Source organism: Bubalus kerabau, chromosome 11, assembly GCF_029407905.1.
Source record: "Bubalus kerabau isolate K-KA32 ecotype Philippines breed swamp buffalo chromosome 11, PCC_UOA_SB_1v2, whole genome shotgun sequence".
Classification (NCBI taxonomy): Eukaryota; Metazoa; Chordata; class Mammalia; order Artiodactyla; family Bovidae; genus Bubalus; species Bubalus kerabau.
In genome coordinates, this window is record NC_073634.1 from 52,367,416 (window position 1) to 52,393,538 (window position 26,123).

At 50.8% G+C, this 26,123-nt stretch overlaps 1 protein-coding gene across 7 annotated transcripts; it reads left to right on the top strand.

Moving 5' to 3' along the window:
* On the top strand, positions 1-25,751 carry CAPG (capping actin protein, gelsolin like). Of its 7 annotated transcripts, none has more exons than XM_055540362.1 (11): positions 10,731-10,897; positions 11,018-11,223; positions 17,618-17,653; positions 17,818-17,987; positions 18,087-18,241; positions 18,459-18,626; positions 20,425-20,574; positions 20,889-20,981; positions 21,900-22,032; positions 24,444-24,532; positions 25,577-25,751. In XM_055540362.1, the coding sequence occupies exons 3-11, from the start codon at positions 17,631-17,633 to the stop codon at positions 25,640-25,642; spliced, it is 1,047 nt and encodes a 348-aa protein (XP_055396337.1). In that variant the 5' UTR covers positions 10,731-10,897; positions 11,018-11,223; positions 17,618-17,630; the 3' UTR covers positions 25,643-25,751. The 7 variants fall into 7 exon arrangements, with proteins under 7 accessions (XP_055396334.1, XP_055396337.1, XP_055396336.1 ...); XM_055540357.1 differs by having other exon boundaries at positions 10,732-10,897; positions 17,815-17,987; XM_055540359.1 differs by lacking the exons at positions 10,731-10,897; positions 11,018-11,223 and adding an exon at positions 1-119 and having other exon boundaries at positions 17,815-17,987.
* The last annotated feature ends 372 nt before the right edge of the window (positions 25,752-26,123 follow it).

Sequence of the window (26,123 nt, forward strand, 5' to 3'; positions counted from 1 at the left end):
CAGCCGAGAAGAGGCTTCGGGAGAGAGACTGCCCTGGCCTCGTCAGGTGGATGAAGTGGGGCTTCATCCCACCAGACAGGCTGGACCCTTGAGTTCCTGACTGGCACCAAAGGGCCTGGGTAAGTCCTTGCTACAGTGTCTTCAGCGGATCTTTATGTAAGGAGGGGAGTGCTGGCGCTAGACGCTAAGGTGTGAGCTGAGCACTTTGAGAGCGAGCATACAGAAGGAAAGTGCCCTGGTTATTACTTCCTGGCAGCCCCTCGGCCTTATATGGCTCTGCCATATACAGCTGAGGCCGGGGTGCAGGGAGGTCAGAGCGGTCAGACACCGTGGACCGAATATCCGGACCTACATCCCAGAACTCGGAGAACCCTGGCCTTCCCTAGACTGCTCCATGAGATGCGCAGGCCACACAGAGACCCCCAACAGGCTTAGTCCTGTCACAGGGTCCGGGCTACTCCTCCCTCCGGGAAAAGGGAGTTCACTCCAGGCGGTGGAGAGAGGGTTAAGGAGGCAGACTCTGCGACCCAAGGCCGCTGGCCGAAGCGCCCACCCGCCATCCGCTTCCCCAGAAGCCCCGGCCGGGTCGGGAGGGCGGGGCTCAGGATCTCGGAGAACGGCTCGAGTCGGCGACACCACGGTGGAACAGCGTGTGCAGGGACGGGGAGCCGAGCCTCGGGGAGAGAAGGAACCTGTTCCACACGAGGCAAGGGGTACCCCCACCTGGAGCCGGGGGATCCCACCGCGCCTGACACTCGCCTGACATTCGCTTCCGGTCGGGAGCACCTCCCTCCCGAGGCCCCCGCCCCCACGTCCACTGCCTGCTGGGATTTGTAGTTCGTAAAGGCGGGACCAACAGGCCAGGCGCGCGTATGTGTGTCTGTGTGTTTGTATATGTGTGTGTGTGTGAGCGTGTCTCGAGGTCCGCTGTGGCGTCCCCATCCTTTTAACCTCGCCCCCGAGGGCTCATTGCACTTAGGCAAGGCGCAAAGACCGCAGGCCGGCGCTCCCGAGGTCCTGTCCCATCCCCCACTCCTGCTGGGATTTGTAGTTTGGGCTGGGGTCTGGCCTCGGTGGGGCCGGGAATTGGAGTCCCACCTGGGCCCGGCCTGGTGCCGTCCTTATTCCTGCTTTTTTCAGTGGACCTTGGATCTGGATAGTACGCCTGGCGCGGGTCGCAATCTCGGCCAAGCTGCCCCTGGTCCTTCCTACCGGGCTCCACCGCCCACCCCCCACACCGTTCACCAGCTCAACCTTTGTGCCTGCGCCTATGGGACCAGCCGCCAGATTCTCAAACCAAAGCACGAAGAGGAGCGCGGTCTGGGAGGGGTGGAAAGACCGGAGAGAAAGCCAGAGTGAGGACTTGGCCTGGGAGCCCCAGCCCAGCTCTGCTAAAGCAGGCGATGATCCAGGGCCCTTTCAGTACTTAGAGAGTCTGTGATCAACGGTGTCCCAAAATGATGACCACCTGCCCAGCACTGGCTGGGCACATTAGAGCTGATTACCCTACAGGGGTGACAGATCAAAATTTTTATTTGCCAAATTTAGCAACCCTACAGGAGCCCAGAAAATGGCAACCGAACTCCAGTATTCTTGCCTGGGAAATCCCATGGACAGAGGAGCCTGGCGGACTATGGGGTCACAAAAAAGCTGGACAGGACTTAGCAACTAAACAACAGGATACCAGGGAGTGAGGAGGGCTCTTTTGACCATGAAAACCAAGAAATGCGTCAACCCTGGCCCACAGGTTTGCTTTGAGGATCAAGTTGGGGGATGGGGGTTGTGTGAGGAGAGGGTGTTTTGTAAACTGTAAAGCCTGGGGCCTGGGTGAGGTGTTCTCTGCACTCTGAAGTGCTAGAGAAAAGGTGCTGGGGCTTCAGAAGGATAGATTTAAAGGGGAAGGTACACTTAGTGTGGACTCCCTGGTGGCTCAGCAATACAGAATCTGCCTGCAATGGAGGAAACCTGGGTTCAGTCCCTGGATTAGGAAGATCCCCTGGAGAAGGGAATGGCAACCCACTCCAGTATTCTTGCCTGGAGAATTCCATAGACAGAGGAGCCTGGCAGGCTACAGTCCACAGGGTCACAAACAGTCGGACAAAACTGAGCGACTAACACTTTCACTTTTCACACTTAAGGGTAGTTAAGTAAGATGTCACCGTTAGGAAAAGCTGGGTGGCAGTTACATGGAACCTCTCTATACAGTTTTTTTAAGTGGGGTGTAAATGGGTGGAGGCTGGTCTTACCAGTCAAAGGTTACAAAGCCCTTTCGCTTTTCATTTGGTGACAGCTTTAATGGGTGTACAATTCAATGTTTTTTTTAGTATATTCTCAGAGTTGTGCAGTTATCACCACAATGTAACTTTATAACATTTTCATCACCCCCAAAATAAATCAGTGCTGCTGCTGCTGGGATGCTAAGCAACAGCTAATCTACTTCCTGTTTCTATAGCTTTGCCAACTTTGGACATTTCATATAAATGAAATCATATAATATGTGATCTTTTGTGACTGGCTTCTTTCACTTAGCATGATGCTTTAAAAATTCAGGTTGTAACATGTATCAGTACTCTGTACTATTTTTGTAACTTCCTGTGAGTCTAGAATTATTTTGAAATAAAAATTCTTTTTTTCTTAAAGCATGTTATCTAGAGAATGAGCAGAGGTAGCCTTTTATGTGTGAAGGACTCAGAGTGAATGCTATTCACTGCTGACAGCAAGAGAGGCCTCGGGAGAGGAGTAGAGAGAGCAGGGCTGGGCAGGGAGGAGAGGGGCAGGTCTCAGTCCAGATGCACCACAGGAGATCAGGGAAACTGGGGGTCCTACCACCTGGCTCTGTATTTACTAAGGGTGTCTTCAGTTCAGTTCAGTCGCTCAGTTGTGTCCAACTCTTTGCGACCCCATGAATCGCAGCACGCCAGGCCTCCCTGTCCATCACCAACTCCCGGAGTCTACTCAAATTCATATCCATCGAGTCAGTGATCCCATCCAGCCATCTCATCCTCTGTCATCCCCTTCTCCTCCTGCCCCCAATCCCTCCCAGCATCAGGGTCTTTTCCAATGAGTCAACTCTTTGCATGAGGTGGCCAAAGTATTGGAGTTTCAGCTTTAGCATCAGTCCTTCCAATGAACACCCAGGATTGATCTCCTTTAGGATGGACTGGTTGGACCTCCTTGCAGTCCAAGGAACTCTTAAGAGTCTTCTCCAACACCACAGTTCAAAAGCATCAGTTCTTTGGCACTCAGCTTTCTTCACAGTCCAACTCTGATATCCATACATGACCACTGGAAAAACCATAGCTTTGACTAGACGGACCTTTGTTGGCAAAGTAATATTTCTGCTTTTGAATATGCTATCTAGGTTGGGCATAACTTTCCTTCCAAGGAGTAAGCATCTTTTAATTTCAGGGCTGCAATCACCATCTGCAGTGATTTTGGAGCCCCCAAAAATAAAGTCTGACACTGTTTCCCCATCTATTTCCCATGAAGTGATGGGACCAGATGCCATGACCTTAGTTTTCTAAATGTTGAGCTTTAAGCCAACTTTTCCACTCTCGTCTTTCACTTTCATCAAGAGGCTCTTTAGTTCCTCTTCACTTTCTGCCATAAGGGTGGTGAAATCTGCATATCTGAGGTTATTGATATTTCTCCCAGCAATCTTGATTCCAGCTTGTGCTTCTTCCAGCCTAGCGTTTGTCATGATGTACTCTGCATATAATAAGCAGTTATATAAGTTAATAATATAAGTTATATTATTATATATAACTTATATATCTTATATAAGTTATATTAACTTATATAACTTATATAAACATAAATAAATATAAATATATATAAGTTAATAATAATATAACTTATTAAGTTATAATAAGTTAAATAAGCAGGGTGACAATATACAGCCTTGACGTACTCCTTTTCCTATTTGGAACCAGTCTGTTGTTCCATGTCCAGGTCTTAGAGCAAATTATTTCAATACCCCTTTGCCACCATTTCCTTATCTGTAAAATGAGGATAATAAAAGGATCTAGTTCAGAACTTCCCTTTGGTCCAGTGGTTAAAAATCTCCCTGCCAATGCAGAGGACAAGGATCTGGGAAGATTCCACAGTCCTTGGGGTAACTAAGCCCACAAGCAAGCCACAACTACTGAAGCCCACATACCGATAGCCTGTACTCCTCAACAAGAGAAGCCACCGCAAACAGAAGCCAATATACCGCAACTAGAGAGTAGCCCACACTTGCCACAACTAGAGAAATCCTGCTCGAAGCAATGACAACTCAGCACAGCGACAAAGAAAATAATTTTTAAAAAAATAGTCTAAAAAAAAGAGGATCTATTTTAGAGGGTAAATGGAAGGATTAAATGAGAAACCCATATGAAGGACAGCACCTGGCACTTAGTGCCAACACTCAAAAGAGCTATTATCAAAAAAAAAAAGAGCTATTATCAGGACCTTAGAGTGGTGCTGAGGATCCAGTGTGATCTTACCTGGGCAGACCTGTCCTGTCTCGGGCACAGTGCTCCACCTGAGCTTCTCTTGCCCTGCTCATTTGTGCTGTATTGGACAGTCCCATTTTCCCAACCAGTCACCAAGGAAATTTAGGATGTCGCCATCCAGGAAGCCTCTGAGTACCCTTCAGTGCTTGAAAACAAACTTTAAAAAAAAAAATCTATTTGTTTGGCTGTGTCAGTTCTCGGTTTTGGCACATGGGATCTTTATTGCATCATGTGGCATCTTTCATCTGACGTTCAGGCTTCTCTCTTTGTGGCGTGCAGACTCAGCAGTTGCGGCACGCAGGCTTAGGTTCCCACAACACGTGGAATCTTAGTTCCCTGAAAGTGAAATAAGTGAAGTGTTAGTGGCTCAGTCCTGTCCAGCTCCTTTCAACCCCATAAACTGTAGCCCACCAGGCTCCTCTGTCCGTGGAATTCTCCAGGCAAGAATGCTAGAGTGGGTAGCTATGCCCTTCTCCAGAGGATCTTCCTGACTCAGGGATCGAACCCAGGTCTCCTGCATTGCAGGCATATTCTTTACTGTTGAACCACCAGGGAACTAGCCCGTGTTCCCTGTATTGGAAGTCAGATTCTTAACCACTGGACCACCAGGAAAGTCCCAGAAACAAACTTTTAAATTGTGAGCTTAATCCAGAAAATGGGCTTCCCTGGTGGTTCAGACGGTAAAGAATCTGCCTGTAATGCAGGACCCAGGTTCAAACCCTGAATCAGGAAGATCCTCTGGAGAAGGGGATGGCAACCCACTCCAGTATTCTTGCCTGGAGAATCCCATGGACAGAGGAACCTGGTGGGTTACAGTCTATAGGGTCACAAAGAGTTGGACACAAGTGACTTAGCATGCACATTCAGAAAAGATAAGCATCCAGACTCCTGGATATTCCTCAGAGCAGCTGAAATGATCTAGAAAACTTCATTGTTGATCAGATTAAAGGCTAGTAGCATCCTGAGTCCGGAGAAGGCAATGGCACCCCACTCCAGTACTCTTGCCTGGAAAATCCCATGGATGGAGGAGCCTGGTAGGCTGTAGTCCACGTGGTCGCTAAGAGTCAGACACGACTGAGCAACTTCCCTTTCACTTTTCACTTTCATGCGTTGGAGAAGGAAATGGCAGCCCACTCCAGTGTTCTTACCTGGAGAATCCCAAGGACGGGGGAGCCTGGAGGGTTTCCGTCTATGGGGTCACACAGAGTCGGACACGACTGACGCAGCTTATTAGCAGCAGCAGCAGCAGCAGCATCCTGAGTCAATGTTTCTTCAAATGAACATTTTGGGAGAATGTGATATGGAATGTTTAGTTATTGTGACAGAACCCTGCCATCCCCCCAGGCTGAGGAAATGCAACAGTTCAGCCTGATCTGCTCTTCTGGACTGGAGTCAGAAGAGCCAGAAGAGGGTGGACAACAGGTGGGAGGATAGTGTCTAAGCTTTCCTCAGGAGTGGAGTGGAGTCCCTTGGTGTTGCCCAGATGGAAGCAGGTAGAACCAGGCTTTGAATTGTTTCCCTTACAACCCTCCAGGCAGGTGGTGCTAGTGGTAAAGAACCCACCTGCCATTGCTGGAGATGTAAGAGACACAGGTTTTCTCCCTGGCTCAGGAAGATCCTCTAGAGAAGGGCATGGCAACCCACTCCGGTATTCTTGCCTGGAGAATCCCATGGATATAGGCGCCTCGCAGGCTACAGTCCATGGGGTTGCTTAGAGTCAGACGTGATTAAAGCAACTTAGCATGCGCATGTCAGACCCCATGCATCGAGTCCCATCACTTCATGGCAAACAGATGGGGAAACAATGGAAACAGTGACAGAATTTGTTTTCTTGGCTCCAAAATCACTGCAGATGGTGATTGCAGCCACGAAAATTAAAAGACACTTGCTCCTTGGAAAAAAGTTATGACCAATCTATACAGCATATTAAAAAGCAGAGACATTACTCTGCCAACAAAGGTCCATCTAGTCAAAGGTATGGTTTTTCCAGTAGTCATGTATGGATGTGAGAGTTGAACTATAAAGAAAGCTGAGCACCAAAGAATTGATGTTTTTGAACTGTGGTGTTGGAAAAGACTCTCGAGAGTCCCTTGGACAGCAAGGAGATCAAACCAGTCTGTCCTAAAGGAGATCAATCCTAAGTATTCATTGGAAGGACTGATGCTGAAGCTGAAACTCCAATACTTTGGCCACCTGATGCAAAGAACTCACTCATTTGAAAAGACCCTGATGCTGGGAAAGATTGAAGGTGGGAGGAGAAGGGAATGACAGAGTATGAGATAGTTGGATGGCATCACCGACTCAATGGACATGAGTTTGAGTAGGCTCTGGGAGTTGTTGATGGACAGGGAAGCCTAGCATGCTGCAATCCATGGGGTCGCAAAGAGTTGGACACAACTGAGCGACCGAACTGAACTGAACCAGACCCTATCAGTGGGCCTTGGAGAAAGTCATACTGGTTGCAATTTTCCAAGCTGCTTGAAAAAGTCCTCTTACTTCTGGGTCAAGGGGCCATGCCCTAATCCTGGTGCCTCTTGTCAGCTGACATCTTGCGAGGGTTGGCCTGCTGTGCATGGCTCTCTTCATTCAAAAGCCAATGTGGGAGTGTGGACTGTTGGCCACACTTAAAGAAGACCTGGCCTCCAAGTATGGACACTGGCTGGGCTGTTTCCCTCTGAATAAAAAGAAGGGTGGAGTGTTATATCTGCTGCACCAGTTTGAAGCCGCACTAGCCTGTATTAGAATCCTGGTTCTACTACTGAACTGGCAGTGTGACCCTGGACCTGTGACCCACCCTCTCTGAGCCTCTCAGAGGATTATCTATTAGGCAGCATAACGACAAATAGTTGTGAGGACTGAACAAGGTCACGTTTAAAGCACCAAATACAGGGACTTCCCTGGCAGTGCAGTGGTTAAAACACTGAGCTTCTGCTGCAGGGGGCATGGGTTCAGTCCCTGGTGGGAAAGTAAGATCCCAAATGCAGTGCGGGGCATTGCGGGGGCACGGTGTGTGTGTGGTGGAATAAATAAATAAAAGATTTTAAAGCATGGAGTACAAAGCAGGCACTAAAGGAGAAGTAGCTATTCCTGCTTAATCCAGCTCAAGGATCTAACAATTGAATGGGATGTGAACACCTTGCTCTGGCCAAGTTTACCACATAGTAAGGTTGTTAGTTTCCCTAATACCAGCCCAAATTCTCAGTCCCTCTCGGTGCAGAGCCTCCACCAGAGGGACGACTGCGAGGGGCCCGGCCCTCCCCTCTGACTCACTCGGGTAGGCGGGGAGGCTTCCAGCCTTTCACGTCGGGGGCGGGGGCGAGGGCTGGGCTGGGGCCCGGGAGGAGAGGAGGAGAGGGCAGCAGAGACATTGCCCAGAGCGAGCCAGAGGGGCGCAGACAGGCAAGTAGCGCTTGGGGTCTGACCAGCAGGCGCCTGAGTTCCCCCTGTAGATTTCTGAGGGGCTCAGCTGGTCACGGGGCACCCTGCTCCCTCCTCTTTTCTTAGGGGTGCGCCCGCGTGTCTAATCATCTCGCCTCCTTTCCCCTAAGGAGGGGCGGGAGGGAGCAGCCGTGCTAAAGGAATGTTTATTTTATTCCATTTGGGACCAACTGAGCATCTCTCACTGGGAGACCGGAGAGGGAGGAGAAATATGAGTCTGTTAAAAAGAAGTTTTAGTGTTTGGTTACCAGATAATGTCAATAATAGCGTGTGTACTGTTAGAGTTTCAAGAGGCTTGGGACTCCTAAATTATTTTAAAGGAACTGCTCTTTTGTTTCCTTGTTAGTTTGCAAACCCTCCTCCGCGATGGGGCCACCTTTTTTTTCAGCCAGGTGAGGCTCCAGTGTAGCAAGAGAGCAGTGAGTTGGATTCATCCTTGTGCCCTTGGTCGCTGCGGAGTCTAGAGCCCCAGAGCCACTCAGGTTCGCACTGGTGCACACCGGAGTGGACCAGCCTTTCTAGGGCGTGGTTCCGGAAGGGCAACAATGGAAAGTCAAACCCCAGGAGTGATCTGGGGTTTAACTTCCCATCTCTCTGCTAAATTGTGAACTGGGGGAGGAGGCAGGAGGATTGCTTCCAGAGATGCCGGGCACATGAACTGAGGTCCCGGGATAAATTCTCTGTTGGCCAGAGAAAACCATCTAGGTTTATTGAGCATCTATTATTTGTTTAGTTGTTGCATAGTCAATCGGTTATGTCCGAATCTTTTGCTAATCCAAGGACTGCAGCCTGCCAGGCTTCTCTGTCCATGCTCCCAGGCAAGGATACTGGAGTGGATTGCCATTCCCTTCTCTAAGGGATCTTCCCAACCCAGGAATCCAACCTTTTTCTCCTGCAAGTCTCCTGCATTGCAGTCGGATTCTTTTACCACCGAGCCACCATCTATTATTTGCTCGTTAATTACACCATCTCATTTAATCTGCTTGTTTATCTTCATGCCCGTTTTACAGATAGGGAACAGGGAGGCTACAAAAAGTTAAGTCACTTGCAAGAGGAAGCAGTTGTGGTTCAGTCGCTCAGTCGTATCAGACTCTGAGATTCCATGCACTGCAGCTTGCCAGGAAGACGAAGCAGAATCATAATCAAACTGTTCAGTCTTTCCATTACACCAGACCCTCTTTTTAAGGACCTTTTTAAGAGACACTCAGGTACCAGCTAGAGTTTGTGTTCTTTGAAGAGAACATTTAACTTCTCATCTTGTTCCAGTCCAGAAATTCTAATGTGGATTGATTCTGTTCCACTGCCACTCCCTGGATGGGGCCCTGAAGGCTGAGTCTTATCTCAAACTAGTCTGTTGATTAGCCCTGGGCCAAGCCTGGCCGGTATCTTGGGGAGATGGGCCAGAGTCCTGGGCTAAAAGGCCCTTGACTTCCTCCTGGAGCGTGTACAGATTCTAGCTGCATCCTCCCATACAGATTTAGGAGGGCATGGAAGCTTCTTCCCTTGCTCTACCTGCCTCTCCCTGTGTGATCGTGGGCCAGTCACTTGTGCTCTCAGGGTCCCCCTAGCCTCCTCTGGAAGGCAAACAAGCAAGTTGGACAGACTAGCTCCAGGGCCTTATGATGTATTGAAGGCAAGATGGCCTCTGGGTAGAGTCAGAACCATGATTATTTTTATTGCTGTCCCTCAGAGCGCCTGAGGCTGAGAATGTGTGATAGTCCACATCTGGTGAATGAGAAGCTGAGCAAAGGTAGACTTGAGAGGCACCCAGCATGCGTGAGTGCGTGCTAAGTCATGTCCATCTCTGTGTCACCCTGTGGACTGGAGCACACCAGGCTCCTCTGTCCATGGGATTCTCCAGGCAAGAATAGTGAAGTGGGCTGCTATGCCCTCCTCTAGGGGATATTCCCGACCCCGCATCTCTTATGTCTCCTCCATTGGCAAGTGGGTTCTTTACCACTGGTGCCACCTGGGAAGGCTTAGTGACCACAGGGCATTACAGACCCTTCGTTATCCTAACTTGCACCCTTAGAATTACTATTGACTTGTTAGGAATTTGACCAGGGACCTAAGCACTCGGTTAAGAGAGATTCAGATTCAGTGCTTGTTCCCAATGTCCGCATGTGTGCTAAGTCACTTCAGTCGTGTCCCATTCTGTGGGACCCCATGGACTGTGGTCTGCCAGGCTCCTCTGTCTATGGAATTCTCCAGGCAAGAATAGTGGAGTGGGTTGCCATGCCTTCCTCCAGGGGATCTTCCCTACCCAGGGATTGAACCCGCATCTCTTTTGTCTCCTGCATTGACGGATGGGTTCGTTGCCACTAGGGCCACTTAGGAAACCAGCATGCAGGACATCGCAAAGTCTGTGTCACCCACCTCTGCTATTCCCTGGGAACTGAGCTTCAACAACTACAACAACAAAAGTCAAATGTAGTCATTCAGGCAAGGAGAAAGACAAGCCAGGGAGGAGGACAAAGTGATGCCGAGGCAGTGACCCCACCCAGGAAATGTGACTAATTCAGCTGAAGCCAGGGCCAGGCAGTCATGCCTGCCGCAGGCTGGTAAGCCGGGGAATGTGGCCAGTCTTGGTTTTCCTGTGGTTTTCCTTGCAGGCCCCAGACTCAGAGCTGCTAGCCTTGGCCTGCTGCCGCTGGCGGAGGCCAATGTGATGGGGAGGCTTGGAGCTGGGGTGGGTTTCCAGCTTCTGGGCAGTGGCGGGGCAGGTCTCTGAAGAGCCAGCCTGGTCGCAGTGTTGCTCTCCTCTCAGGCCCTGCCTGGCTGCCCAGCACAGTCCACCCCTTCCTGTGGAGGACGGACCTCAGCACTAGCTGGGGCTGGAGCCCAGGGGTGGGGCTGATGGGTGGGGCCACCTGGAGGAAGAGCTGAGGGAAGTGAGAGACTGAGGTGGGGCTGGAGGAGCCTGAAAAGCAGAAGTAGGAGGAAGCAGGAGCTGCGCGGATCAGGTGAAAGTGGGGAGGAAGGCGGAGGGAGATGGGGTGTGGGGTGGGCTGGCCGGGACCCTCTTAGGTGGGCAGATGAGGGCAGACACAGAGACTCACGTTTCTGGAAGCCGCTTTTTCCAGGACTGGTGCGCCCCCTTCCCCAACACACACACAGACACTGCTGCCCTGTCCAGGCCCTGGAGCCTTGTGGCTTCCCTGGGTGGGATAAGGGACGCCTGGACCAGGGATTGTCCTGGCTTGTGGAGAGGTGGTGTGTGACCTACTAACAGAGGCCACCACACCGAGTGACCTGACCAGACTCCTGAAGGCCCTCAGCCAGCCCAGAGGTGCGTTGATGATAACTTGTTCCTAAGACAGGATGGTGGTGTGACAGCAGATGGGTGGGCTGGAATGGGGGAGGGGGCAGGCCTAGCATTTGAATTCAGACCAAACTATGCCTCAGGGTTCATTATTTTTGCAAATTTAAGAACTCTGATGGGGATCTGGCTAGCTGCCTAGGGTAGGGTATAGGGAGGCGAAGGTGGAGCCCGGAAAGGGTGGGTCAGTCATGTGCGTGGTCAGTCATGTCTGACTCTTTGCGACCCCATGGACTGTAGCCGGCCAGGCTCCTCTGTCCATGGGATTTTCCAAGCAAGAACACTGAAGTGGGTTGTCATTTCCTACTCCAGATGATCCTCCAAACCCAGGGATTGAACCCGCGACTCTTGCATCTCCTGCATTGGCAGGTGGTTTCTTTACCAGCTGTGCCACCAGTTTGCACCTGGGAAAGGGTGGGAGTCCTGCTTGGTGTCTGGGGAGGGAGCACTGACTGAGGATCCCCAGATGAGGCTTCTAGACCCTGCAGCTCCTGTGAAAGCCCAGGTTCCCGGCTGGGAATAGCTGGTGTCATCTCTAGTGTTGACACTCACCCCTGATTCTTTCTTGGAGAGTTGGGTAGGAGCTGTTGGCATTTCACACCTAAGGGCAAACGATGAAGGGACCTGTTCGGAATCAGTGGAATCGGAATCTGAGAAGGGTGCAGACAGCATCAAGCACCTGTCATCTTTACAGCTGACAGGCATTGCTGGAAAGGTCTGCATAACCAACTCCCCCACTCCCAGTGTGTCCTCAAAGGCCAGCTCCTTCCTAAGTCAGGACCTCGGGACAGCCAGCAGGGCACCTGTCCTCCCCTCCATCCCTGGCCCCTGATTTCTGCCTCCAGGGCTGCTCCTCCCTATTGAAATCCTGGGTTATCTCTTAGGCTCCATCTAGTCTAATCATTGGAGCTCAACAAGTGCAGTTAATCCTGAGTGCCTGCAGGCTACTGGGCAGAGCCCAAGGTTCCAGGCAAAATATGGTTCCTTCCTGAAAGGCCTTTATAGTTGAGTCGGGGAGATGGCCAGGCCTGTAACTCAGCATGCTGTGGCGGAGTGGGAAAAAGTAAAAGGTTTTAACATAAGAAGTATAGAAGCGGCTCCCCTGTGAGGTGGTGAGTTCCCCACCAGGAAAGGTATTCAAGAAGAAATGGTGAGGGATGTAGGGATTTCTGTGCTGTGCTCATGTCTGGGTATGTGTTGGGAGGCAGATCTGGAGTGTGTGTGTATGTGTGTGTGTGTGTGTGTGTTAGTCTTTCAGTTGTGTCCGACTCTTTGTGACCCCATGGATTATAGCGCGCCAGGCTTCTCTGTCCATGAAATTCTCCAGGTGAGAATACTAGAGTGGGCAGCCATTTCCTTCTCCAGGGGATCTACTGGATCCAGGGATCAAACCTGGGTCTCCTGCATTGCAGGCAGATTCTTTACTATCTGAGCCACAAGGAAACCTGAGTATTAAATAAAGCTCCTTCTAATGCTGACATCTGATTCTGTGATGTTCCGCACCTAGGGGAAGTTTTATGTGGTCTCCTGGAAGTGATGGTTTCCTGCTTCGCAGCCCATCCTCTAGAGACCATGAGACTTGTGGGTTGTTCTTCATTTCTGGGCCCCTTCCCAATGCCAAGTTCCCAGCATAGACCTAGAATGGAACTGAATAGACCTTGTCATGGGCTGCTTGAGGAATGCAGAAGTGCCGGGCGTGTCCCCTGCTCTACCTGAGACAACGGAGCTATCAGGTCATACTCTAAGACAGCCTGTGAGCGGGAAGAAGATGAGAACTCCCAGAGAAGGACAAAGCCGCCAAATGACAGCTGAGGCTTGAAATGGGTCTGGAGGAGTGGCTGGGCTTTGATGGTCCTAAGGGTTGAGGTTGGCACTAAGGAAGCTGAGGGGCTGTGGGCTTGGGCAGAGGGGTTGTGGGGAGAGGACGAGTGACAGGCCAATGTCAGTGGGCGCTTGGTGGGGGCCAGGGAGCAGCGTTAGAGTCACCGGGAACTTCTCTGGCACTAATACTCCAGCTCCACCCTGGAGAGTCTGGTTTTAACTGGCCTGGACATGGGGATTAAAAAAAAAAAAACAAAACAAACCCAGGTGACTCTAATATGCAGACAGATACAGATGCTGTTCTGGACACAGTTAACTGGCAGAATCAGAACCACCTAGGACATAGTTCATATGCCTATGGAATCAAGACCCATGGAATCAAGTCTCCAGGCCTGGGCTTTGAAGTTTTTGTAAGATTCTAACATAGTTCTTCTGCAATGCAGGAGCTGCAAGAGACATGGGTTCAACCCCTGGGTGGGGAGGATCCCCTGGAGGAGGGCATGGCAACCCACCCCAGTATTCTTGCCTGGAGAATCCCATGGACAGAGAAGCCTGGTGTGCTACCATCCATGGGGTCGCAAAGAGTCAAATGTGAATGAAGTGACTTAGCACACACACTCGAAATGTAATTCTAATGGGTGGCCAGGCTAGAAAGCCAGAGGGATGAGGGGCAGGCAGCCAGCCCCTCTCAACAAAATGCTGCGATGGCTCTCGGAGGCTGGCAGCCCCACGTATGGTCTGCCTGCTGTTGAGTTATGGCCTGAGCTCTTAGCTCAGGAACAACAACAAATAGCTGGCAATGAGCACGCCATTTCTGTCCCTGAGCTCTACCCACCCTGGCTTGTGCTTGGGGGCGGTCACCTCACCACTTGGGGCCTGAGTCACAGGCTGAGCTGTCTGTTGCAGGGGATGTGGGCACAGCATGTGACCCATTGTGGGACTGAGAATCATTGACGTTTCCTCCCCCAAACCTCCCCCTCACTGTCTGCCCCCCTCCCTTGGGGAAGTGTGATTCCAAAAATATGCCTTTCAGCTGTGTTTTGAGTAAGGCTTCCCCTGTGGCTCAGTGGTAAAGAATCTGTCTGCCAGTACAGGAGCCCCAGGAGACGTGGCTTCTATCCCTGGATGGGGAAGATACCCTGGAGTAGGAAATGGCAACCCACTCCAGTATTCTTGCCTGGAGAATCCCCATGGACTGAGAAGCCTGGTGGGCTAGAGTCCATGGGACTGCAGAGTTGGACACGACTCAGTATGCACGTACTATGTTGTAAATTAGGAAAGAAAAGCAAAGTCATTACTCACATGGTATTTTACACCCATGGCCACTGCTCCTATTTCTTTTTTGTTTCCTACTCAGACTCCACACCCTCTGCTCTCCCTAAAAGTTCTCTTTGCACTTCCTGCTTCCCCAGCCCCCCAAGAGTCTCCTAACGGTGACTTTCAACCCTGAAATTCTCCAGGTCCTTCTTTTGCACCACTGGGGCTCCCTGTTCAGTCGCACAGCATAAATTGTGTGACAGTTCTTGACTGTGTGAGCTCTGCATTTTCAGTCAAAGAAATCCTCTAGAATTGGGCACATAGGAGAGTAAGTGAAGCTATAGCTACTGCAGTTGCTAATTTTTAAAAAGATAACATTTTTAAAATTGTTTGTTTATGTATATATTGGCTACACTGGGTCCTTGTTGCTGCGTGCAGGCTTTCTCTAAGTTGCAGCGAGTTGGAACTGCTCTCTAGTTGCGATGCGCGGGCTTCTCTTGTCATGGAGCATGGGTTCTGGGGCACTCAGTAGCTGTCACTCCTGGGCTTTAGAGCGTAGTCTCAGGAGTTGGGTCCCACAGACTTTGTTGCCCTGAGACGTGTGAGATCTCCTTAGACCAGGGATCGAACGTGTGTCGCCTGCATTGGCCAGTGGACTCTCAACCACTGGACCACCAGGGAAATCCAGAAGACAATATTTTTTAAAATGCTTGCCTTGAGCATTTTTTTTCCTGAAATAACTTTTGTCCAAAAAAGGTTGCTCTTACTGTCCTACAGAATAAAGATGATATTCATCATCCTGGTATTTGAGGGATGCTGGACATATAGAAGTGATAGCTAAATGCCTGGGAATGGAGGAAATTCCCTAGGTAGGGAGTTTAGAATTTGAGAAGGCGCTAAGTCTAATGTTAGCTGTAGGTTTTTCTGTGTTTTTTTTTTTCTGGGATTTTTTTGTTCAATTTTGGTAGATACCTTTTATTAGGCTAAGGACATTCCCTTCTGGAACTTCCCTGGCGGTCTGATTGTTAAGACTGTGCTCCCATTGCAGGGATAAAAGGGGTTAAGACTGGGCTTCCCTTGTGGCTCAGCTGGTAAAGAATTCGCCTGCAATGCGGGAGACCTGGGTTCAATCCCTGAGTTGGGAAGATCCCCTGGAGAAGGGAAAGGCTACCCACTCCAGTAGTCTGGCTTGGAGAATTCCATGGACTATAGTCCATGGGGTCGCAAGAGTCGGACATGACTGAGCGACTTGCCCTTTCACTTTCTTTCCCATTGTAGGGAGCATGCATTTGATCCCTGGTTGGGGAGCTAAGATCCCACGTGCCCCATGCTGCTAAGTCGCTTCAGTCATGTCTGACTCTGTGTGACCCCAGAGACGGCAGCCCACCAGGCTCCCCCGTCCCTGGGATTCTCCAGGCAAGAACACTGGAGTGGCTTGCCATTTCTTTCTCCAATGCATGAAAGTGAAAAGTGAAAGTGAAGTCACTCAGGTTGTCTACTTGAACGTTATACAGTCGTGTCCCACTCCTAGCGACCCCATGGACTGCAGTCTACCAGGCTTCTCCGTCCATAGGATTTTCCAGGCAAGAGTACTGGAGTGGGGTGCCATTGTCTTCTTCCACGTGCCCCATAGCATGGCCAAAAAAAGAGGAAATTCCCTTCTAGTTCTCTTTTGCTGAAAGCTTTTTTTAAATCAAAAATGGATGTAGAATTTTTCTAAGTGGTTTGTCTTTATCTATAGAGATGATTTTATGTTTGTTTATATGGCTTGTCAATAGGGTGGATTACATTGATTTTCAGATGTTAAACCAACTTTGCATTTCTGGAGTAAACCCTGTTTAGTCATAATGTTTCACCTTTCTATATATTTCTGAATTCTATGTGCTAAAATTTTGTCAGGTTTTTTCTTGTGTTCATGAGGGATCTTGGTCTAATTTCCTTTTCTATAATATTTTTATCTGATTTTGTTACATCAGGAAAATGGTGGCAGCATGGGATGGATTATGAAGGATTGGCATTATGCCTTCCTTAAGTTTTTGGTAGAATTTATCTGAACTTGAAATTTGGGGGTGGGTAGTTTTTAAGTACCATTTCAGTTTCTTTTGGGATTCCCTAATAGCTCAGTTGGTAAAGAATCTGCCTGCAATTCAGGAGACCCCAGTTCGATTCCTGGGTTGGGAAGATCCACTGGAGAAGAGATAGGCTACCCACTCCAGTATTCTTGGGCTTCCCTTGTGGCTCAGCTAGTAAAGAATCCGCCTGCAATGCGGGAGACTTGGGTTCAATCCCTGGGTTGGGAAAAGCCCCTGGAGAAGGGAAAGGCTATCCACTCCAGTATTCTGGCCTGGAGAATTCCATGGACTGTAAAGTCCATGGGGTCACAAAGAGTCGAACACGACTGAGTGACTTGCACTTTCACTTCCCGTTGCTTTAGTAGATATTAGAACCCTTCAAATAATCTATTTCTTCTTCTTTTTAAAAAAATTACTTATTATTTGGCTGTGCTGAGTCTTAGTTGCGGCATGTGGAATCTTTAGTTTTGCATGTGGAATCTAGTTCTCTGACCATGCATAGAACCCGGGCCCCCTGTAAAGGGAGCACAGAGCCTCAGCCACTGGACCACCAAGAAAGTCCCTCTACTTCTTGTTGAATGAACTTGCATAATTTGTATCCTTCAAAGATTGCCCATTTTGTATAAGTTGTTGACTATATTGGCATAAAGTTTTTGTGATATTCTCTTTATCCTTTTAATACTTGTAGGATCTTTAGTGGTGTTCATCTCTCTTGTTTCTGTATTGGAAATTTGTGTCTTTTCTTTTACTTAATCAATTTGTCAAAAGGGTCATCAATTTTTTTGATGTTTCCAAAACCCAGCTTCATTGATTTTCTCTATTTTTTTGGTTTCCTATCCATTGACTTTAAGTTATCGATTTTAGACTTTTCAAATATAAGCCGTTATTACTTAGAGAGGCATATCCCAGCCTCATGCAATGCCCAGAATTAGGACTCCTGTCTAGAAGCAGAAGAGGTCATAGCAAGGGGAAGACGCTGGCCCAAGGAGCCCAAGACCTGGCTTTCGCTAGCCACTCACTAGTCACTGTGTCACTTGGGACTTAGACTCTTTGAGCCTCAGTTTCTTTGCCTGAATAATGGAGAAATCTGCTTTTGGAGGTGAATTAGTTGAATAATGAAGCACTTGGCCTCTGGGAAGGACCTCCCCAGACCAACGTGAAGGCTGGTACTCATGACATTTGTAATCATAATGGCTTTGATTCTGTCTTTGCAGATCCAGAAACAGCATGTACTCACCCATCCCCCAGAGGTAGGCTGTGCACCCCTTCCCCTTTCACCCCTCTCCTCTTCACTTCCAAGGGCAGCCCCTCCTCTCCCCCACACCGCAGTCCCCAGGCCTGCCCCAGGTTTCTCTGCTTGTCTCCACTGCATACAGGCCTCGGCCTTCACCAACCCGCTCCCCTCCCGCAGCAGCTCTCCGTTCCCACCGACCGTGAAGCTCCCTGGCCTGCACATATGGAGGGTGGAGAAGCTGAAGCCAGTGCCTGTGGCCCCTGAGAACTACGGCATTTTCTTCTCGGGAGACTCCTACCTGGTGCTGCACAATGGCCCGGAAGAGCTCTCCCACCTGCACCTGTGGATTGGTAAGGGCGGGAACTGGGAGGACTGGTGGGGGGGTGGTGCTGGCCCAGGCAGGGGTCGGGGCTGGCCTAGGTCTCACCGGCAACCTCCCCCGACCCCAGGCCAGCAGTCGTCCCGGGATGAGCAGGGGGGCTGCGCCATACTGGCCGTGCACCTCAACACCCTGCTCGGAGAGCGGCCTGTGCAGCACCGAGAGTCACAGGGCAATGAGTCCGACCTCTTCATGAGCTACTTCCCCCACGGCCTCAAGTACCAGGTCAGAACCCACTCCCCACGCCCTCTCTTGTGGCTTCTCCTTGAGCTCCTTCCCGCTGGTCGTGACCCTGCAAAAGGCCCAAGGCCACTCAGGGCCGGGGCCTCCTCCCACCCGGTTCCTGCTTGCCTGCTTTCCTTCCTGCCCAGTGGGAGGGGGCATGGGGTGCTGGTGGGAGGGGACGGGGGGGGCCCACTTAGGCTGGCCATCTGGGCTGCAGGAAGGCGGCGTGGAGTCGGCGTTTCACAAGACCTCCCCAGGAAGCACCCCGGCTGCCATCAAGAAACTCTACCAGGTGAAGGGCAAGAAGAACATTCGTGCCACTGAGCGGATGCTGAGCTGGGACAGTTTCAACACAGGGGACTGCTTCATCCTGGACCTGGGCCAGGTAAGTGGGCAAGGCTGACTGAGCACCCACTCATGTTGCACTGTGTGTGTGTCTCTCTTTTTTATGCCTGTGCTGGATCTTAGCTGTGGCATCAGGGATCTAGTTCTCTGACCAGGGATCGAACCTGGGGCCCCCTGTGTTGGGAGCCCGGAGTCTTAACCATTGGACTGCCCAGGAAGTCACTGGGTTGTTTTTTTTTTTTTTTTTTTTTTCAGTCACACTGTGCACACAGCCTGTAGGATCTTAGTTCCCCAACCAGGGATTGAAATGGGGGCCACAGCAGTGAAAGTGCTGAGTCCTAAGCACTGGACCACCGGGGAACTCCTTGGTGCTATTTTAAAGGGCAGGGACTAGGAAGCCAGAGCAGAGGGAAAGGGGCTGAGAAGCTGTAAGCCCATTCCAAGGGGGGTCACTGTGGCTGTTAGAAGACATCCCTGTATTTGTTTGGACAGAAACCTCCCTCTGCTGTCTAGTCTTGGCCTCTAACACTGAGTCTACTCTCTAGTGCTCCTGGAACCTTTGAAGCTCTGAGTTAGCTGCCTCCTGTCCCATGCGTTAATCAGTTCATTCATCTCTTCCCTTGGTGAATCTATGGCCCCCACTCTGAGCCAGCATGTGTGCTTGATGAGTCACTTCAGTCGTGTCCAACTCTTTGTGACCCCTTGAACTGTACCCCGCCAGGCTCCTCTGTCCATGGTATTCTCCAGGCAAGAATACTGGAGTTGGTTGCCATGCCCTTCTCCAGGGGATCTTCCTGACCCAAGGGTTGAACCTGCATCTCATAGCTCTCCTGCATCGGCAGGCAGGTTCTTTACCACTAGCGCCATCTGGGGACCACAAGTTGCTGGCCCAGGGCAGGCAGCCAAGGCCGGGTCTGTCACTGGCTACTGTTTTAACCCATGACAGGATGTGATGAGGGTCCTCTTAGGAGCAGTGGGATGGGCTGGGGGAGCTTATGGCAGTGAGGAGCCTTCTAGGCCAAGCCACTGCCCCAGGAAAGTGCCACTTGACTAGACTAGGGGAAACGCCATTCCAGGGGAAGGTGATGGGTGAGCTGAGGCACTGAGCGGGAGAAGGGCACAGACACGCCTGTCGACAGCCAGGAAGGAGGCAGCCTGACTTGGACGCAGGGTGGGGACAGGACCAGTGGGAGTGGAAAGTGCTAAGGAGCTGCGACAGGGCAGGAGGAGATCGAGTCTTTGAGGGTCTGGACTGCACCTGTCGTGCTAAAGATTTGGAACAGGAAGAGGAACCTGGATGCTATTTAGAAGGAGGACTGGAAGCAGTGAGATGGAGTCCCCTGCTCAGTAGAGGTGATGAGGGCCATGCCTGGTGAGTGCGCAGAGGCATCTGACATTCTGGGCCCAGGGACGCCATTCACCTGTTCACCCATTCACCCTTTCATTCGCTCATTCACCCAATTCATTCATGCAATAACTATTTATTCTGGGCCTAAAGATGTGCCTGTTTCTGCTTGGCACTGAGCATACAGCAGTGGGTCAGGTCATGACAAACAAAACCAAACCCTCATGCCCTAATGAGGCTTACTTTCTAGTCAGGGAAAATAGATTATAAATAAGATAAAGATGTTTCAATATATGACACAAGTGATGTGGAAAATAAAAGTCTGTGGGAGATGGGGGTGTGGGGCAGAGAAAGGCTCTCACAGAGACTGTCATTCCTGTCCCCAGAGGCCTTGTTTCCCTTGCCTTCTTGCTTGTCTTTGATCATCTTGCCTCAGCTCTGCAGAGGACAGGATGCAAGTGGCTCTAACCTGAGCCTCCCCACTTCCTTCCAGAACATCTTTGCCTGGTGTGGTGCGAAGTCCAACATACTGGAGCGGAACAAGGCACGGGACCTGGCGCTGGCCATCCGGGACAGCGAGCGGCAGGGCAAGGCCCACGTGGAGATCGTCACCGATGGGGAGGAGCCTGCCGACATGATCCAGGTTGAGAGACGTGGGGGTAGTGGGAGGGTGGCCTCTGCTTGAGGCCACTGAAGGAGGCAGTGATCACAGCAGGAGGGCTGTAAGGGCATCTGGAGCCCTGCTTAGGGCTTGGCTGGCTCATCAGGTGCCTTTGTGGGACTCAGAGTCAAGTACCCCTTGGGATGAAGGGACTGGTATCCAGGGACCGAGCCCTCTCCAGCTCTGCCCGGCGCCTTTGTGCAGACATGGGTGTCGGGGTGGGAGTGAGGGGGTGGTCCTGGGCATGATAGGTGCCCAGGAATCCTTGGAAATGTGGCCTGCCCTCGTCCCTGCAGGTCTTGGGTCCCAAGCCCTCTCTGAAGGAGGGTAACCCTGAGGAAGACCTCACAGCTGACCGGACAAACGCACAGGCCGCGGCTCTGTATAAGGTGGGTGTCCCGGGCCTGCCCTGGGACCAGGTGGGGGTGTGATCTTGATGCCTGTGGGCTGAGAGGAGAGGAGAAAGCAGCGGGCAGGTGGGCCCAGGCCCCAGGGTGGTTTATCAGGGCGTGGAGTGAGGGGAGGATGGGAAGTGAACGGATGCTCGGCCCTCCTGGGGAGGTGAATGTCACTTCCCTTCCAGCCCATTCTTAGATATGGAGGTTTGAAACAAGCCAGTGCTGAGCTTTACTTTTTTTTTTTTTTAGTATCTATTTATTTATTATTTATTTGGCTGCGGTGGGTCTTAGTTGTGGTGCACAGGCTTCTCTAGTTGCAGCCACAGTCTTCTTTCTGGTTGTGGCACTTGGGCTTAGTTGTCCCATGGCATGTGGGATCTTAGTTCCCCAACCAGGGGTCTAACCTGCATCCCTTGCATTGCACACTGAAAAGAAGTGTTAGTTGCTCAGTCATGTCCAACTCTTTGCAACCCACCAGGCTCCTCTGTCCATGGCATTCTCCAGGCAAGAACACTGGAGTGGGTAGCCATCCCTGTCTCCAGGGGATCTTCCAGACCCAGGGACTGAACCCGGGTCTTCTCCATTGCAGGCAGATTATTTACTGTCTGAGCCACCAGGGAAGTCCCTGAACTGTACCTTTTTTGCATTCTTTGCATTTACTTGTTAATTTGGAGTCTAATTAATTTCCACAGATTCTGGGGCTCTGGGAGGCGGTGATTGAGGCTGAAGTGGGGGTGGGGGTTGTCTGGGATTTGCCTGTCAGCTGTCAGTTCTTCCCCTACCTCTGGTCTGCTGTTCAGCCTGGGTTGGTGGGTGGGACCTGTACTGGAGGGGGGCTGTTCCTTGGCCGAGGTCAGAGCTTTGAACTGCGGGAAGGAGGGTGACACAGCACTGCCCACTCTCCCCCAGGTCTCTGACGCCACTGGACAGATGAACCTGACCAAGCTGGCTGATTCCAGCCCCTTTGCCCTCGAGCTGCTGATACCCGATGACTGCTTTGTGCTGGACAATGGACTCTGTGGCAAGATCTACATCTGGAAGGGTGCGTGTGGCTTCTCCACACCAGCCTGAGGCCCCTGTGGCCACTAACCAGGAAGGCTTCCCACGAGAGGGCTCAGCCAGCCCATAGACTCCTGGCTCAGCGAACCTCCGTGGCTGATGGTTAATTCCTGGCAAGGGTTCTGCACCTTCAGCCCACCTCTGAATCATCTGAGGGCCCTGTTAAGACACAGAGTGAACCACACCCCTGAGATTCTCATTCTCGAGGTCTGGGCTTCCCAGGTGGTGCTAGTGATAAAGAACCCACCTGGCAATGCAGGAGACATAAGAGATGCAGCTTCAGTCCCTGGATAGGGACGATCCCCTGGAGGAGGGCAGGGTAACCCACTCCAGTACTCTTGCCTGGAGAATGCTATGGACAGAGGAGCCTGACGGTCTACAGTCCATGGGATTGTGGAGAGTTGGACACTGAAGTGACTTAGCACGCATGAGACTTTGCAGGCTCTGGGAACCGTCTCTCGGGTTCCCAGGTCTTGCTGCTGACTTTGTGTTGAGGACCACTTGCCACAGAGCTCTCCTAGGCCTCAGTGCCACTGGGACCCCTGCTTCTGCCTGTCTGCCTTGACTGTGACCAATTCTAGATATGAAATCTCATCTTATGCACTGGGTAGCAAACTGGTAGGGCTCGTTTTTCCAAGAGGTTGTATTGGCTGGAAATGAAACACCCTTGGGCAGAAGCCTGCTTGCTAGATCAGACTCTGAAAATATTGTAACAAATCTCTGAGTCTGTGAGTAATTCTCTGTGCTTGTCTTTTCTTGTTCTTTTTTTTCCCCTGCTGTGCTGGGTCTTTGTTGCTGCATGCCTTTCTCTAGTTGCGGTGAGCAGGGGCTTACTCTTGGTTTGATGCTTGAGTGTCTCATTGTGGTGGCTTCTCTTGTTGTGGAGCACAGGCTTTAGGTGGATAGGCTTCAGTAGTTGTGGCTCGTGCTTGTGGCGCACAGGTTTGCTCTGAGGCGTATGGAATCTTCGCAGAGCAGGGATCAAACCTGTGTCCCCTGCATTGGCAGATGGATTCTTATCCACTGGAACACCAGGGAAGTTCTGTGTCTTTTCTTGTTCTTGAATGTGTCTCAACTGCCCAGATTATAAACCTCTTGAATGAAATCACATTGTCTCTAGTGCCTTGATGAGATAGCATTTGCTCAGTAAATATTTGTGACATGAACCAGGGCCAGGAGAAATTTCCAGCCAGGAGGATGGAGAAGTGTTAGGTGTTGTAACTTGGCAGCTACTAGGCATCACACTCTTGCCTCAGGGAAGGACCAGGAGTGGCAAGCTGCAAGGCAGGTTTCTAAGAGGTGAGGAGGATGGTGGTAGGGGGTGGGGAGGATTGTGTTGCTGGGGCTGTCTTTGCATGTCCGGCTTCCCTGTCCTTCACTGTCTCCAGAAGTTTGCTCAAACTCATGTCCATTGACTCAGTGATGCCATCCAACCATCTCATCCTCTTCCTGCCCTTAGTCTTTGCTAGCATCAGCGTCTTTTCTGATGAATCATCTCTTTGCATCAGGTGGCCAAAGTATTGGAGCTTCAGCTTCAGCATCAGTCCTTCCAAAGAATATTCAGGGTTGATTTCCTTTAGGATTAACCGGTTTGATCTGGTTTGGAAGTGTCTTTAGCCCCAAGCAAAGAATGGAGAAACCAGTGGGAAAAACAGTAAACTTAGGAGCTGGGAAGAGAAGCATCAGGCAATCACAGAGGAAGGATACAGCACATTAATCTCAGATATATTGTGGCTAACTAGAGTTTTAATAGCCTGGCTGAAGAGCCAACCACAGTTGACAACATTGTTTCCTTGGAAAAATTCCTCCAGGTGGAGCAGGGTTTGGTTAAAGGCGAGAAGGGAGGGCACTGCTGTTCCTTTTTACTGACTCTTAGTTGGTATAACCATTAGGCTGATGTTGGCATCTAGCTTTATGGGAGTAAGATTGCAGTAAATCATGCCCTTTTTTTCTGTCCAATTTAATTTTGCAAGGCTTGATAACAGTACAGTTGACAGACTCAAAAGGCGAGGGGCCCTGGAGAGGGAGAGAGGGGCCTGAGTGTCTCATGAGAGGGCGACATTAGTTTCTCCCTGAATATCCCTGGGGCCCTGGCCCGAGCAGAACACTTTGATGATTGGAGCGGGCAGAGGGCAGTTTTCATCTGGAGCTGCGAGTTGGGAGAGGCTGACTTCTCACTGAGCCCCCTCAGGGTGTTCTTAGGACCAGGAGGCCAGCTATTCTGTGGGTGTGTGAGCTCAGTTATGCTTGACTCTTTGTGATCCCATGGACTGTGTAGCCCACCGGGGTCCTCTGTCCATGGAATTTGGACCTTCTTAAATCTCCTCGAGACAAAGGGGATGTGGGCTAGAGAGAGTCCCTGCTCTTTTAAAATTTCTCCTCCTTATGATCCAGGGCGCAAAGCTAATGAGAAGGAACGGCAGGCGGCCCTCCAAGTGGCCGAGGACTTTATCACCCGCATGCGGTATGCCCCAAACACTCAGGTGAGGAGCCCTCCCTGTGCTAGCACACCGTCTTCCTAGGACGCTTCCCTGGTCCCCTGTCCGTGGACTGGACAAGAAGGGTGAGAAAGCCCCGGGCACAGTCAGGAGCAGTCAGGCCTCCCCTCCCAGAAACACCCAGTGGGAAGGCCCTTCTCAGTCCTTCAGAGTTTTACAGTACATGTTATTTTCTTCTTTTTTTTTTTTTTAACTTGTTAATGTACTTTTTTAAAAAAGATTTAAAAAAATTTTTTAATTGGAGGATAATTGCTTTTCAGTGTTGTGTTGGTTTCTGCCATATGACAATGTGAATCATACCCACATATGTCCCGCTCTCTTGAATCTCCCTTCCACCCTCTGCCCTGCACCCCCCACCCCCACACACTCACTCCATCCTGCCCCTCTAGGTTGTCACAGAGCCCAGGCTGAGCTCCCTGGGTTATACAGTGACTTCCCACCAGCTATTTTTACACGTGGTAGTATATGTATGTCAATGCTACTCTCTCAATTTGTCCCAGCCTCTCCTGTCCCTGCTGTGTCCACAAGTCTGCTCTGTCTGCATCTCTGTTCCTGCTCTATAAATAGATTCATCAATATCATTTTTCTAGATTCCATATATATGTGTTATTATACTACATTTGTTTTTCTCTGACTCACTTCACCCTGTATAACAGGCTCTAGGTTCATCCACCTCACTAGCACTGATTCAAATGCGTTCCCTTTCATGACTGAGTAATATTCCACAATCTGTGTTCTTTTCTAAGAGGATGATGGGCAGCGCTCCCCTGGGAGTCCAGCTAGCCGGGTGTGCCTCTGGATCACTCATGTGGCTCCTCTGGGCCATGGATTTTAGCTAGTTCTGCCCTTCTCACTGTTTTCTCAGCCCATGTCCCTGTAATCTTTCTTGTCTCTTGGCTTACCTGGAAGAGCATCACTGGCTGGAAGGCCTGTGGACTCAGGCCTGGTGCCCAGCACCCTCCTCCCTGGCTCTGGAAGAGGCAGAGGTGGCAGCCTTGTGAGCCAGACTCTCCCCTGCCGTCCCTACAGGTGGAGATTCTGCCCCAGGGCCGCGAGAGTGCCATCTTCAAGCAATTCTTCAAGGACTGGAAGTGAGGGCAGGCGTCTCCCTGCCCCTACCTCCTACCCACATGTTCCTCCTCTGACCTCCTGGTCAGTGCTGAGGTGCCCCTGCCCATGGTCAATAAAGGAGACCAGTACTTTTCTTGCTCTTTGCCTGCATTGCCTGCCCTGGGCTAATACTCCCTGCCACACTAGTCACCCAGCTCTGCCCCATGCTGGGCAGAGTAGATGTATTCTACGTGTGCTAAGTCACTTCAGTCGTGTATGACTCTGTGACCCCTATGGACTGTAGCCGAAGAGGCTTCTCTGTCCATGGGATTCTCCAGACAAGAACACTGGAGTGTGTTGCCACTTCCTTCTCCAGATCTTCCCAACCTAGGAATTGAACCTGCATCTCCTGTTGTCTCCTGCATTGGCAGGCGGGTTCTTTACCACTAGCGCCACCTGGTGGCAATTCCACAGCCTGTGAGAGGCCAGAGAGGGCTTTGCAGAGGGGCCAGCTCCTGAAGGGGCC

Excerpts from the sequence above, each read along its gene's own strand:
- CAPG (XM_055540359.1), top strand. The coding sequence starts at position 17,631 with ATGTACTCACCCATCCCCCAGAG. Across the intron at positions 20,982-21,899 it reads AGGCCGCGGCTCTGTATAAG|GTCTCTGACGCCACTGGACA; the intron begins GTGGGTGTCCCG and ends ACTCTCCCCCAG. Across the intron at positions 22,033-24,443 it reads CAAGATCTACATCTGGAAGG|GGCGCAAAGCTAATGAGAAG; the intron begins GTGCGTGTGGCT and ends CTTATGATCCAG.